Source organism: Coregonus lavaretus (genome assembly GCF_964263955.1).
Source record: "Coregonus lavaretus genome assembly, chromosome: 10".
NCBI lineage: Eukaryota > Metazoa > Chordata > Actinopteri > Salmoniformes > Salmonidae > Coregonus > Coregonus lavaretus.
In genome coordinates, this window is record NC_139997.1 from 54,150,247 (window position 1) to 54,165,724 (window position 15,478).

The following is a 15,478-nucleotide window of genomic DNA, read 5'->3' on the forward strand; positions in this document are numbered from 1 at the left end:
CGCTGTTGCATAATCAGAATGTTAACAGTTGGGGCAGTAGCTATGTGCCACTCCAGACCATTCAAGTGCAATGCAAATTGATAGGCTACTGTTAAGTATTTATTTCTATCATCATGGCCTACTATGGTTGACAACACTATTGTCCATTCTTTTCGAGCCTGAAATTGTTTATGTTTTAAATACTCACAAAAACCTCCTATGGACTAAGATAATGCAGAAATGATTGCACTCGGATTGGGTGTTGGCTGTTGAAACGTAATCTTGTTAGGCTAATTTTCAATTGGCACAAGTTTAACCTATACTGTCATTTTATCAGAGGTCGACATAAAAATTGTGAAAGGTAGCTTTCATTATATTAAATATATATATGTCAGTATATTTCTTTAAGATGATGTAATTATTTATTACCTATTATGGTTTATCCCTGCACCACTGAGGCAACATCAGCTGAGACGTTGTTTTTTTACGCGGCACCACCCTGCTTGGAGGGGACCGGGAGAATCGTTTCAGCTACTCCGACAGCTCTAGCTATGCAGCCTTCAGCGGGCGCACAACCAAGACACAATTTGTTCCTCCGACCGCTAACAGCACAACCTGAGCACTAGGGGGGAAACTACAGGACTCATTAGGGCAGAGTGGATGCAACCTCTGTGAAGTTACTCTTCAGACAGCCTTTTTGGTCAGCAAGACCAAGTCCTCGTGGTCAAAGGAAGTTAGAGATAAAACGCCGGTGATAACGATATCTTTCCCTTTGGACTTCAGAAGTTGTTGTGGGGAGTTTTTCCATTGAATATGTTGTAGATATATTTGTGCATTTATGTAGAGTATTAGGCTATCTACAGGCTATTAATTTTGCTCTAGCAAACAGCTTGACAGCGTTTCTATTTGATCTGGCAGCGGTGGTTCTCATGAACCTCAGTCATTTCCCTCGGTAATGTTCTTCTCCCAGGGGCAATGGAGGCAGAGCAACTGATGCACCTTTGATGCGTCCGTATATATTTTTGTAGTCTCAAAACACTGATTTTTTCGACTGCCCAGCTCTGTTATTTTTTGCTATCTTTTTAAGGTGGGTCTCGTGGACATCCTTCACTATGCGATTTTTCGAGGACTACTGGTAGGTGAATGACTGTCTTTATAAGGATTATTTGTCATAATCTATCTTCAGTGTGTTTAATTGTACACTGTACCTTTTTTTCACCAAGATACCTTGTTTTATTCCAAGTAAAAGAGCAACTTTTGGACATCAATCTACCGTTTCCATCTAAAATTCAGTGGAGTTTTTAGTAATTCATGATGGAAACAATGGCATTGAGTGGAAACTGTAGAACTAACTCTACGTCCAACGACCAAGGATCTGTTCAGAATAGTTTCCCAGATGTTGTAGAATTAAATGTCGGGGGACAGGTGTATTACACGCGTCATGCAACGTTAGTAAGCACCCCGAATTCCTTGCTTGGAAAAATATTCTCACCCAAGAAAGATACCACTAACGACTTGGCGCGGGACACTAAGGGACGCTATTTTATCGACAGAGATGGATTTTTATTTCGATATGTGCTGGACTTCCTCAGAGACAAACAAGTTGTACTGCCCGACCATTTTCCAGAGAAGGGGAGGCTTAGGAAAGAGGCGGAGTACTTTCAGTTGTCAGACATGGTCAAACTATTGACCCCCGACGATTTAAAACACAGTCCAGACGATTACTTCCACAGTGATTTTGAAGATGGTTCTCATGGCAGCGACCACAAGATGTGTCCGCCGTCGTCACTGGTCCCGGCGGACAGAAAAAGTGGGTTCATTACAGTTGGTTACAGGGGCTCTTGCACAATGGGCAGAGAGAGTCAAACCGACGCCAAATTCAGAAGGGTCCCGCGGATTTTGATTTGTGGGAGGGTTGCGTTAGCCAAGGAAGTTTTTGGGGAGACCTTGAATGAGAGTCGAGACCCAGACAGGACACCGGATCGATATACTTCCAGGTTTTACCTGAAGTTCAAACACCTTGAGAGATCATTTGACATCCTGTCAGAGTGTGGTTTCCAGATGGTTGCCTGTAACTCTTCAGTCACAGCGTCCTCCGTGAATCGACACACAGAGGACAAGATCTGGTCAAGTTACACTGAATACATCTTCTATCGTAAGTGGCTTTCGTTTTTACCAGGTACCAGCGTAACTCTACACACATCCCATGTGAAATAGTCCTCCAAATCACCACTAGAAGGCACACTTGCTTTACAGGTTTTCCCCAAGCATCCTGCTTTTGAAGTAGCTCTGAGAGTGGTCAAACACACACACACACACACACACACACACACACACACACACACACACACACACACACACACACACACACACACACACACACACACACACACACACACACACACACACACACACACACACATACACACACACACACACATACACACACACACACACACACACAATAACATGCATGCACAGAGATAGTCACTCAGTCGCTGTCTGTAATGGTATGTTCCAATCCACTCCATGAAAAAGACAACTGAAAATAGCCTACTACAAGTTGAGCAACATAATGTGTAGTTTGAATGCTGGTATGTGTTGAGGACAGTCTGTCTGCCCACTCAGGAACTAATCTAATTTGAGTTCACTCCTTTTAATTGGATTATATGAGTTCAATCTTACTGCTCTGTTATATTCCCACATGGGTCTAAACCCACTTGTTTCCAGAAACTCCTACCTGGGAATTGCTATTCATCTTCCATACTGAGTGTGCTGCAGCCTCTCCTCATTTCTCTCCAAGCCTTCATTTTGAGGCATGGTAGGATGATGGGTTTTATAATGGCTCTCATAATATTTTATGGTGCAACAAAATACCACATATACTCAGAGGTGACAGTATATAATGTGTTCCTTAGCTGCATAGGTCCTGCCAAAAGGTAGAATGCAAAGCAAGCTCATACTGCGACTGCATTCCACTCTGAGCTCATAAAGCATATTGAGACAAGATTTTCTCAAGCATAAACAGTATACTGTAGATTCGTCTGTGTCATTTCCAGGGATATGTTATTAGATTACCAATGAGCACCGTATGTTGGGAGCATATTACATTTCCTGATTAACAGGTGCAACAAATTAGAGATGATTCCTTCAGAAAAGGACTAGATACATTTCCACAGCAGGGAAACCTGTGTCATGGGTCATGCAGTTCACATGAGTAGCATGCACTTGACACTGTCTGGTCTCTGTAGTACACAAACGCACATTCTAGTGATACCCCGTCTATTTGTCGATGAGAGTATGCTCCAAAGACCTCTCCTTGTTTACAGTGAAATAACATTGCTTTCCGGATCCCGTCAACCAATATTTAGCTGGTGAGTTGTTTGTAACAGGATGTTTGTAAAGGTTGAAGGCACCCAGTGGAATCAATGAAGTCAGTGACAGCCTCTTGTTTGTCTTCTCTCTCTCTCTGCCTCCCTGGCACACTCCTGCTCCCCCGTCGCCCCTGGCAGAGCGCACCAGTTGCCTTTTATAGGCCTCACTGCTCCGTCTCGGTGTCTGCGTCACCTGCTATCCACAGAAGGCACATTTATTTACCAATTTGTCGCATGGTTAGAGTGATTGATAATCAATAATTTGCAGTGACAGTCGGAGGACTCTGCAGGGACCTGAATGCCCAAAGACATAGTAAATCACGCAATCATATTTTTGGGCAAAATAATAATTTCCAAACCGTTTGCCTGTGTCCCTCCTCTTGGCGTAAATGTATACATCAAATTATTACATTACAGAAAATTCTGTCATTGTGAATGGCCTTTCATATGGCGATGGTAAGTCATGTGTGACAAAGAACACTATTAGCTTAGAATACACAAATGAATAATGATCCTGTAATGTGTTGCGGCAGGTGGGAAGGAGGGTGCGTGGCACCATTTGTGACCCGACACATTCAAGGCCTTTCCACTTTTCCAGAGTGGCACCATAAAAACACACATGCACCGGTTTCAGCTGGAACAAGTGCAAAAAGCAATACATCAAGCATATGAGTGTTTCGCAGTAAAACTTTCTGTGACATTTTGAGAAGGAGCCCAATGCTCTTTGCTTGTTTAAACCGATTTGCTTAGCTGGAGATGGGGCGTGACAGCTCAAAGGCTGCGCTTCATAGGTGCAGCTGCTTCCCAGTCCAGTCTGTCAGGGGAGCTGCCACTGATCCCAAAGTCTGCATTATTCAGATAGAATCAGGGAGGGATGGTAGAGGACAGAGGAAGGATATCTGGGAAAGATGGACTGGATTCCTTGACCTGCTCTCCAAACTGTTTAATGACTGCAATCCCAGGCCCCAAGGGAATCCTAGGAACTCTGGAGCTGCTGTGCATTTGACTAAGAAAGACCTGTTGAGGGAGAGATTGCATAGTCCAAAAAACCTTATTCCATCTCTTTATCATTCCATTTTCTTCTCTAATATTTTCTATGCATGGTTGTATTCACAGAGTGGATTGCAACGGCGGATGCTTCTGCTGTTGTGATGGAGTAAGTGCTCTGTGGTGCAGCAGATAATAGCACAAAGAGCTTATGGAGTGACTCTTCACAAGTACACTGATGCTGCAATGCATAGCATAACACTGGGCACTAGGCTTGGGCAGGGTATTGAAAATGACATAAGCATTTGTTTAAAAAAAGTCTAAATCATCTCAATGACAATTTCTATGAAATGTGCATATACAACATTTTGGGATGATGATGTTTGGCTCATTGCATTATTGAATGTCTGTTGAGGTTGGAGTAGGTGTTAATCCATAAAGAAAATTATGAAGTCGATAAATCTTCTTTTACAAGAAATATAATCTTAAACCAAGGAAGTACATGTCACCAACCTCTAGCCAGAGGCTACCCCAAATGAATAATAAAGGAAACTTTTGAATGTGGATATATCTATGGTGATGAGACTTTTCCTTATAATACTGATCGACCCCCATACCCATCAAACTTAAAGCTGCAATATGTAACTTTTTGGGTGACCTGACAAAATTCACATAGAATTATAAGTTATAGATCTGTCATTCTCATTGAAAGCAAGTCTAAGAAGCGGTAGATCTGTTCTATGCTTCGTTTTTGCATCTTTTACTTTCGGTTTTGTACACCAGCTTCAAACAGCTGAAAATACAATATTTTTGGTTATGGAAAATATATTTCACAGCGGTTTAGATGGTACAATGATTCTCTACACTATACCTGCTTGTTTTGTCACATAAACTGAAATTAGGCGAACTATTAGAATTTTAGCAACCAGGAAATGGCGGAGCGATTTCTGCATAGTGCATCTTTAAATGACCAATCACCACCACTTTTGAATGTGGTGATGCTACTGACCCTTGAGACCCATCAAATGTTAAGTACCCATCTCAACTGCTTGATACTGCACAGTTTAGTACCCATCTCGCCAGAAAATGGCCATGAAGTCCCCCATTAGGAGAGCAGAGTTACTCTCGTTGTAATTCTAGAGGAAAAAAGTGCAATGGGCCCACCAACGAAAAATGAGCCTCATTCAGAAAGAGATTATGCTCCCCGCTCACTTGAACACCAATATCAATTTTATGAAATGCTGCAAATACTGTAGATCAAGCGTCATATTGTTCAATGTCTGGGGCAGGATAATATTGTTTAAAAAAAACATTTTTGCGATAGAATCCCAGTGAAGATACCCCAGTTGTTCATCTTTTGTGGCATAGCTTCACATCCATGTCTTACGTATATAACAAATGCAAATACTTCACTCTATACTACAGCTTGATGACCTGTGGGAATGTTGACATGGATTTGAGAAGTTGTAGTTCTTAAACTGGATCAAGATTCTAGTAAGAATACAGCCCTTAATTCTGAAACCTGAGCTCCATGTGCATCTGTGACCAGAGACATGTGGTATCATGGTTGTATAGCACATGCTGAAATATATTATTTTACAATCTTCTTTACTTTTTATAATCCCATGGAGTTTTGATACTCATCACTGCATCCTGTATCAAAAGGTTGGCTGGACTTCACTAAAGACCCATAGATCTCTACATTATTCACCTTTTGTTTACAAGGCCCTACTTCATAAACTTCCGTCTTATCTAACATTGCTGTTGAAGTATAGACAGCTGAGTTGCCTAACCTGTTCACAGGATTGGTTAACTCTTGAAGTTCCTAGGGTCTCCACCGAGCTAGGTAAATCTGCTTTTAGTTTTAAAGCACCGTATTGCTGGAACAAAATTCTAAATGTTCTGGTGCCGTTCGGGCAGTTTAGAGTATTGATTGGAGATTTACAGTGCCTTCGGAAAGTATTCAGACTCCTTGACTTTTTCCACATTTTGTTAGGTTACAGCCTTATTCTAAAATCGATTAAATCGTTTTTCTCCCTCATCAATCTACACACAATACCCCATAATGACAAAGCAAAAACTGTTTTTTATACATTTTTGCTAAAATATATTTTAAAAAACCCGGAAATATCACATTTACATAAGTATTCAAACCCTTTACTCAGTACTTTATTGAAGCACCTTTGGCAGGGATTACAGCCTCGAGTCTTCTTGGGTATGACGCTACAAGCTTGCCACACCTGTATTTGGGGAGTTTCTCCCATTCTTCTCTGCAGATCCTCTCAAGCTCTGTCAGGTTGAATGGGGAGCGTCGCTGCACAACTATTTTCAGGTCTCTCCAGAGATGTTCGATCGAGTTCAAGTCCGGGCTCTGGATGGGCCACTCTTGGACATTCAGAAACTTGTCCCGAAGCCACTCCTGCATTGTCTTGGCTGTGTGCTTAGGGTCGTTGTCCTGTTGGAAGGTGAACCTTCGCCCCAGTCTGAGGTTCTGAGTGCTCTGGAAACGGATCCTGACTAGTCTCCCAGTCCCTGCAGCTGAATAACATACCCACAGCATGATGCTGCCACCACCATGCTTCACCGTAGGGATGGTGCCAGGTTCAATCTTGGTTTCATCATGGTTGTCCTTCTGGAAGGTTCTTCCATCTCCATAGAGGAACGCAAGAGCTCTGTCAGAGAGACCATCAGGTTCTTGGTCACCTCCCTTACCAAGTTTATAAATCTCAATATTTTTGTACGTACGCAGACCTTTCAGAAATAGCACACGCAGATATTTTGGGTGAAATTTACGCAACTGTTATAAATGAGGCCCCTGGACCCTCAGCAAATAGCCTGCAATACAGAAATGGTCAACACTGTTTAAGCTTTTAAAACGTTAAAACAGTGAGATAAGTACAGAAACACTATATATACAAAAGTATGTGGACACCCCTTCAAATGAGTGGATTTGGCTATTTCAGCTACACCCCTTGCTGACAGGTGTATAAAAGTGAGCACACAACCATGCAATCTCCATAGACAAACATTGGCAGTAGAATGGCATTACTGAAGAGCTCAGTGACTTTCAACATGGCACCGTCATAGGATGCCACCTTTCCAACCAGTCAGTTCGTCAAATTTCTGCCCTGCTAGAACTGCCCCAGTCAACTGTAAGTCCTATTATTGTGAAGTGGAAATGTCTAGGAGCAACAACGGCTCAACCGCGAAGTGGTAGGCCACACAAGCACTGAGTGCTGAAGTGCGTAGCTAGTAAAAATCAACTGTCCTTGGTTACAACACTCACTACCGAGTTCCAAACTGCCTCTGGAGCAACGTCAGCACAAAAACTGTTTGTCGGGAGCTTCATGAAATGGGTTTCCATGGCCGAGCAGCACAACACAAGCCTAAGGTCACCATGCGCAATGCCAAGCGTCGGCTGGAGTGGTGTAAAGCTTGCTGCCATTGGACTCTGGAGCAGTGGAAACGCGTTCTCTGAAGTGATGAATCACGCTTCACCATCTGGCAGTCTGACGGACAAATCTGGGTTTGGCGGATACCAGGAGAATGCTACCTGCCCGAATGCATAGTGCCAACTGAAAAGTTTGGTGGAGGAGGAATAATGGTCTGGGGTTGTTTTTCATGGTTCGGGCTAGGCCCCTTAGTTCCATTGACGGGAAATCTTACACATACTTTTGGTCATGTAGTGTACGTGCTAAACCCATATAGTGTTATGATCTGTCCTAATCTGTACCATCATCCTGATTATTCTGCACCAAGGCCAACTGAAGGACAACTTTATTATTACGTTTTCAGCTTTCCCTCTTGTCTAAAACAAAATATTGAGTGGCATTTTGTGCTCAGCTCCTCCCCACATCCTCCTCTAATGTCTGGTTTCCCTTTAACTCCTACAGAGGGTGAACTATTTCCTCCTGCTTGCAGAGGCAGACATAATACTAACAGCCACACAGCCTGCTACATGAGTAGTTCCAGAATAGGTTTGTCTCATTTCCAGGCAGCATCATGCACTGTCTAACTAGACTAGGAGCAACAGAAGAGATGCACTCTGCAATCCAGGGAGTTTAATGTCCACTCAATTCTTGGAGCATTTGTGCTCCTTTTGCAGCATTTAGAGCATGAAAACACTGTGCAGATAGATTGCTGGGCTGAGTGTGCTCTCCAGTATTGCAGTATGCTGCATTTCCATTGATTTTTTTTACTTCACCTGAAGCATGCAGAGCCGGGGTGCTGTTGTTTTACTCTCCTCTCATTGCAATGCTTCATTACCTCCTTATATTCACCTTAGCAGTTACTGGTGCTCTTCTACTTCACACAGATACTCTTATGACAGTGCCATATTGCTAATGCTGCTCTATAATGCAAGCTTTACCAAATCAATTTATGTAGTGTACCATACATTTGCATATAACACCACAGACCAATATTTCTAATCTTGCTTGCTCTGATTAATTTCTTTACTGTATCTTGTTTCCGTATATGATGTTGGGTTGCATGAAGTCACTTCTACAGAAGGGAAAAGGGTCACAGTGTCCTCTGACCAAACTCCTTGTGTGCTGATGACTTGGGTCATGACAGAGCCAGGCAGGCAGAGGGATTCCCAGGTGTTTACTCAGAATACATGCTGCCCTCCCAAGCCCTGATGCTGAAGGTCAGCAAACAGATCAGATGTGCCAACAGAGCTGATGCAGTGGAAGGAAAAACAGACACGTTCTCAGAGTGAGAAAAGAGTGAGATATAATATTGTCATGGCTTTATAATAGTATATATATATACACTACCAGTCAAAAGTTTGGACACACCTACAGTGAGGGAAAAATGTATTTGATCCCCTGCTGATTTTGTACGTTTGCCCACTGACAAAGACATGATCAGTCTATAATTTTAATGGTAGGTTTATTTGAACAGTGAGAGACAGAATAACAACAAAAAAATCTAGAAAAACGCATGTCAAAAATGTTATAAATTGATTAGCATTTTAATGAGGGAAATAAGTATTTGACCCCTCTGCAAAACATGATTTAGTACTTGGTGGCAAAACCCTTGTTGGCAATCACAGAGGTCAGACGTTTCTTGTAGTTGGCCACCAGGTTTGCACACATCTCAGGAGGGATTTTGTCCCACTCCTCTTTGCAGAACTTCTCCAAGTCATTAAGGTTTCGAGGCTGACGTTTGGCAACTCGATCCTTCAGCTTCCTCCACAGATTTTCTATGGGATTAAGGTCTGGAGACTGGCTAGGCCACTCCAGGACCTTAATGTGCTTCTTCTTGAGCCACTCCTTTGCTGCCTTGGCTGTGTGTTTTGGGTCATTGTCATGCTGGAATACCCATCCACAACCCATTTTCAATGCCCTGGCTGAGGGAAGGAGGTTCTCACCCAAGATTTGACGGTACATGGCCTCGTCCATCGTCCCTTTGTGTTACCAATTGTTTTCTTGGTGACTATGATCCCAGCTGCCTTGAGATCATTGACAAGATCCTCCTGTGTAGTTCTGGGCTGATTCCTCACCGTTCTCATGATCATTGCAACTCCACGAGGTGAGATCTTGCATGGAGCCCCAGGCCGAGGGAGATTGACAGTACTTTTGTGTTTCTTCCATTTGCGAATAATCGCACCAACTGTTGTCACCTTCTCACCAAGCTGCTTGGCGATGGTCTTGTAGCCCATTCCAGCCTTGTGTAGGTCTACAATCTTGTCCCTGACATCCTTGGAGAGCTCTTTGGTCTTGGCCATGGTGGAGAGTTTGGAATCTGATTGATTGATTGCTTCTGTGGACAGGTGTCTTTTATACAGGTAACAAACTGAGATAAGGAGCACTCCCTTTATGAGTGTGCTCCTAATCTCAGCTCGTTACCTGTATAAAAGACACCTGGGAGCCAGAAATCTTTCTGATTGAGAGAGGGTCAAATACTTATTTCCCTCATTAAAATGCAAATCAATTCATAACATTTTTGACATGTGTTTTTCTGGATATTTTCGAAACCTTAATGACTTGGAGAAGTTCTGCAAAGAGGAGTGGGACAAAATCCCTCCTGAGATGTGTGCAAACCTGGTGGCCAACTACAAGAAACATCTGACCTCTGTGATTGCCAACAAGGGTTTTGCCACCAAGTACTAAGTCATGTTTTGCAGAGGGGTCAAATACTTATTTCCCTCATTAAAATGCTAATCAATTTATAACATTTTTGACATGCGTTTTTCTAGATTTTTTTGTTGTTATTCTGTCTCTCACTGTTCAAATAAACCTACCATTAAAATTATAGACTGATCATGTCTTTGTCAGTGGGCAAACGTACAAAATCAGCAGGGGATCAAATACTTTTTTCCCTCACTGTAGGTGTGTCCAAACTTTTGACTGGTAGTGTATATATATATACTATTATAAAGCCATGACAATATTATATCTCACTCCTTTCTAGCCACTGCATCCACACGGAAAGCCATGCCAAGATTATATTTCACTCTTTTCTCACTCTGAGGACGTGTCTGTTTTTCCTTCCACTGCATCAGCTCTGTTGGCACATCTGATCTGGTTGCTGACCTTCAGCATCAGGGCTTGGGAGGGCAGCATGTCTTCTGAGTAAACACCTGGGAATCCCTCTGCCTGCCTGGCTCTGTCATGACCCAAGTCATCAGCACACAAGGAGTTGGGTCAGAGGACTTTTTTCCCTCACTGTACTCATTCAAGGGTTTTTCTTTATTTTTACAATTTTTTACATTGTAGAATAATAGTGAAGACATCAAAACAATGAAATAACACATATGGAATCATGTAGTAAACAAAAAAGTGTTAAACAAAAATATATTTGAGATTTGAGATTTTTCAAGTAGCCACCCTTTGCCTTGATGACAGCTTTGCACGCTCTTGGCATTCTCTCAACCAGCTTCATGAGGTAGTCACCTGGAATGCATTTCAATGAACAGGTGTGCCTTGTTAAAAGTTAATTCGTGGAATTTCTTTCCTTCTTAATGCATTTGAGCCAACCAGTTGTGTTGTGACAAGGTAGGGGGGTATACAGAAGATTGCCCTATTTGGTAAAAGACCAAGTCCATATTTTTGCAAGAACAGCTCAAATAAGCAAAGAGAAATGACAGTCCATCATTACTTTAAGACACGAAGGTCAGTCAATACGGAACATTTCAAGAACTTTGAAAGTTTCTTCAAGTGCAGTCTCAAAAACCATCAAGCGCTATGATGAAACTGGCTCTCATGAGGACCGCCACAAGAATGGAAGACCCAGAGTTACCTCTGCTGCCGAGGATAAGTTCATTAGAGTTACCAGCCTCAGAATTTGTAGCCCAAACAAATGCTTCACAGAGTTCAAGTCACCGACACATCTCAACATCAACTGTTCAGAGGGGACTGTGTGAATCAGGCCTTCATGGTCGAATTGCTGCCAAGAAACCACTACTAAAGAACACCAATAAGAAGAAGAGATCTGCTTGGGCCATGAAACACGAGCAATGGACATTAGACCGGTGGAAATGTGTCCTTTGGTCTGGAGTCCAAATTGGAGGTTTTTGGTTCCAACCGCCGTGTCTTTGGGAGACGCGGTGTGGGTGAACGGATGATCTTCGCATGTTCCCACCGTAAAGCATGGAGGAGGAGGTGTTATGGTGTGGGGGTGCTTTGCTAGTGACACTGTCTGATTTATTTAGAATTCAAGGCACACTTAACCAGCATGGCTACCACAGCATTCTGCAGCGACACGCCATCCCATTTGGTTTGGGCTTAGTGGGACTATCATTTGTTTTACAACAGGACAATGACCCAATACACCTCCAGGCTGTGTAAGGGCTATTTTACCAAGAAGGAGAATGATGGAGTGCTGCATCAGATGACCTGGCCTCCACAATCCCCCGACCTCAACCCAATTGAGATGGTTTGGGATGAGTCGGACTGAAGAGTGAAGGAAAAGCAGCCAACAAGTGCTCTGCATATGTGGGAACTCCTTTAAGACTGTTGGAAAAGCATTCCAGGTGAAGTTGGTTGAGAGAATGCCAAGAGTGTGCAAAGCTGTCAAGGCAAAGGGTGGCTATTTCAAGAATCTGAAGAATTTGATTTCTTTAAAAAAAATCCACATGTGTTATTTCATAGGTTTGATGTCTTCACTATTAAAATGAAGAAAAACCCTTGAATGAGTAGGTGTGTCCAAACTTTTGACTGGTACAGTTGAAGTCGGAAGTTTACATACATTTGTAGGTTGGAGTCATTAAAACTCATTTTTCAACCACTCCACAAATTTCTTGTTAACAAACTATAGTTTTGTCAAGTCGGTTAGGACATCTACTTTGTGCATGACACATTCATTTTTCCAACAATTGTTTACAGACAGATTATTTCACTTATAATTCACTGTATCACAATTCCAGTGGGTCAGAAGTTTACATACACTAAGTTGACTGTGCCTTTAAACAGCTTGGGAAATTCCAGGAAATGATATCATGGTTTTAGAAGCTTCTGATAGGCTAATTGACATCATTGGAGTCAAATTGAGGTGTACCTGTGGATGTTTTTCAAGACCTACCGTCAAACTCAGTGCCTCTTTGCTTGACATCATGTGAAAATCAAAAGAAATCAGCCAAAAAAATAGTAGACCTCCACAAGTCTGGTTCATCCTTGGGAGCAATTTCCAAACACCTGAAGGTACCACGTTCATCTGTACAAACAATAGTACGCAAGTATAAACACCATGGGACCACGCAGCCGTCATAACGCTCAGGAAGGTGACGCGTTCTGTCTCCTAGAGATGAACGTACTTTGGTGTGAAAAGTGCAAATCAATCCTAGAACAACAGCAAAGGACCTTGTGAAGATGCTGGAGGAAACAGGTACAAAAGTATCTATATCCACAGTAAAACTAGTCCTATATCGACATAACCTGAAAGGCCGCTCAGCAAGGAAGAAGCCACTGCTCCAAAACCGCCATAAAAAAGCCAGACTACGGTTTGCAACTGCACATGGGGACAAAGATTGTACTTTTTGGAGAAATGTCCACTGGTCTGATGAAACAAAAATAGAACTGTTTGGCTATAATGACCATTGTTATGTTTGAAGGTAAAAAGGGGTGATGGCAAGCCAAAGAACACCATCCCAGCCGTGATGCACGGGGGTGGCAGCATCATGCTGTGTGGGTGCTTTGCTGCAGGAGGGACTGGTGCACTTCACAAAATAGATGGCACCATGAGGAAGGAACATTATGTGGATATATTGAAGCAACATCTCAAGACATCAGTCAGGAAGTTAAAGCTTGGTCGCAAATGGGTCATCCAAATGGACAATGACCCCAAGCATACTTCCAAAGTTGTGGCAAAATGGCTTAAGGACAAGAACGTCAAGGTATTGGAGTGGCCATCACAAAGCCCTGACCTCAATCCTATAGAAAGTTTGTGCGCAGAACTGAAAAAGCGTGTGCGAGCAAGGGTGCCTACAAACCTGACTCAGTTACACCAGCTCTGTCAGGAGGAATGGGCCAAAATTCACCCAACTTAATGTGGGAAGCTTGTGGAAGGCTACCCGAAACGTTTGACCCAAGATAAACAATTTAAAGGCAATGCTACCAAATACTAATTGATTGTATGTAAACTTCTGACTGTGACGTTCTGGCTCCGGGACTCTTAGTAGTGAGCCAGGGTTGTCATTTTCATTTGGGTGTAGTTCTATGTGGGATCTAGTTGTTTCATTTCTATGTTTGGTTTTGATGTTGATTTAGTCATATGACTCCCAATCGGAGGTAACGAGTGTCAGCTGTCGGCTCGTTATCTCTGATTGGGAGCCATATTTATACTGTGTGGTTTCACCTTGGTTTTGTGGGTTTTTGTTTCCTTGTTGCTGTTAGTCATTATCAGTATTGAACTTCACTTTCGTCATATTTGGTTTGTTGTTTTGATCGTGGTTTCTTTATAATAAAGTCTACGATGTTCGCTCAACACGCTGCGCTTTGGTCTCCTCCTTTTGACGATCGTGACAGAAAAACCCACCATAAAAGGACCAAGCAGCGCGTCCAGGAGCAAAGGGTCTGGACATGGGAGGAACTGTTGGACGGTAAAGGGTCCTGGACTTGGGAGGAGATCCTGGATGGTATGGATCGCCGACCATGGAACGAGACGGTGGAGAGGCGACGGCGAGAGGAGCAACGGCATCGGCAGGGCCATCGTCGGAAGGACGGGAGGCAACCCCAAAAAAAATTTTGGGGGGGGCACATGGCTTGGGCGGCTGGGCAGCAGGAGGCTGCCACAGGGAGAAAAGGAGAGAAGGCTAACGGAGTACGGGAGCCATTGGCGAGTAGAGGGAGGGAAGTGTGTGTGGCACGGCGTGAAAGACTGATGTGTGTTGCCAGTCCGGTCCGGCCCGTTCCTGATCCTCGGTTGAGGCCAGTGGTGTGTGTTCCCGGTACGGACCGGCCTGTTCCTACTCCAAGCACCAGGTCCACGGTGTGCTACGCCAGCCCGGCCCGGCCTGTTCCGGCCACTCGCACCAGGGATGCGGTGCGCGTCGCCAGCCCAGCCCGGCCTGTTCCTGCTCCACGCACCAGGGATAGGGTGCGCTTCGCCAGCCCGGCCCGGCCTGTTCCGGCCACTCGCACCAGGGATACGGTGCGCGTCGCCAGCTCAGCCCGGCCTGTTCCTACTCCACGCACCAGGGATACGGTGCGCTTCGCCAGCCCGGCCCGGCCTGTTCCGGCCACTCGCACCAGGGATACGGTGCGCGTCGCCAGCCCAGCCCGGCCTGTTCCTACTCCACGCACCAGGGATACGGTGCGCTTCGCCAGCCCGGCCCGGCCTGTTCCGGCCTCTCGCACCAGAGATACGGTGCGCGTCGCCAGCCCAGCCCGGCCTGTTCCTGCTCTCCGCACTAGGCCTTATGTGCGTCCCCAGGGTCCAGCATGCCCTGTTGCTGCTCTCCGCACTAGGCCTTATGTGCGTCCCCAGGGCCAAGCATGCCCTGTTGCTGCTTCCCGCACTAGCCCTGAGATGCGTGTCCTCAGCCCGGTACCTCCAGTTCCGGCACCACGCATCAGGCCTACGGTGCGTCCCCAGGGCCAAGCATGCCCTGTTGCTTCTCCCCGCACTAGCCCTGAGATGCGTGTCCTCAGCCCGGTACCTCCAGTTCCGGCACCACGCATCAGGCCTACGGTGCG

General features: G+C 44.3%; 1 protein-coding gene across 1 annotated transcript in view; it reads left to right on the top strand.

Annotated features, from left to right (window-relative positions):
* Nucleotides 1–1,290: 1,290 nt before the first annotated feature.
* LOC311136600 (BTB/POZ domain-containing protein KCTD16-like) overlaps nt 1,291–15,478 on the top strand; it is a gene marked incomplete at both ends in the record, with an annotated part of 92,668 nt that continues 78,480 nt past the window's right edge. The window contains one exon of the mRNA XM_084170793.1: nt 1,291–2,134. Coding sequence (XP_084026919.1) covers nt 1,291–2,134 — 844 coding nt within the window. The remainder of the gene's footprint in view (nt 2,135–15,478) is intronic.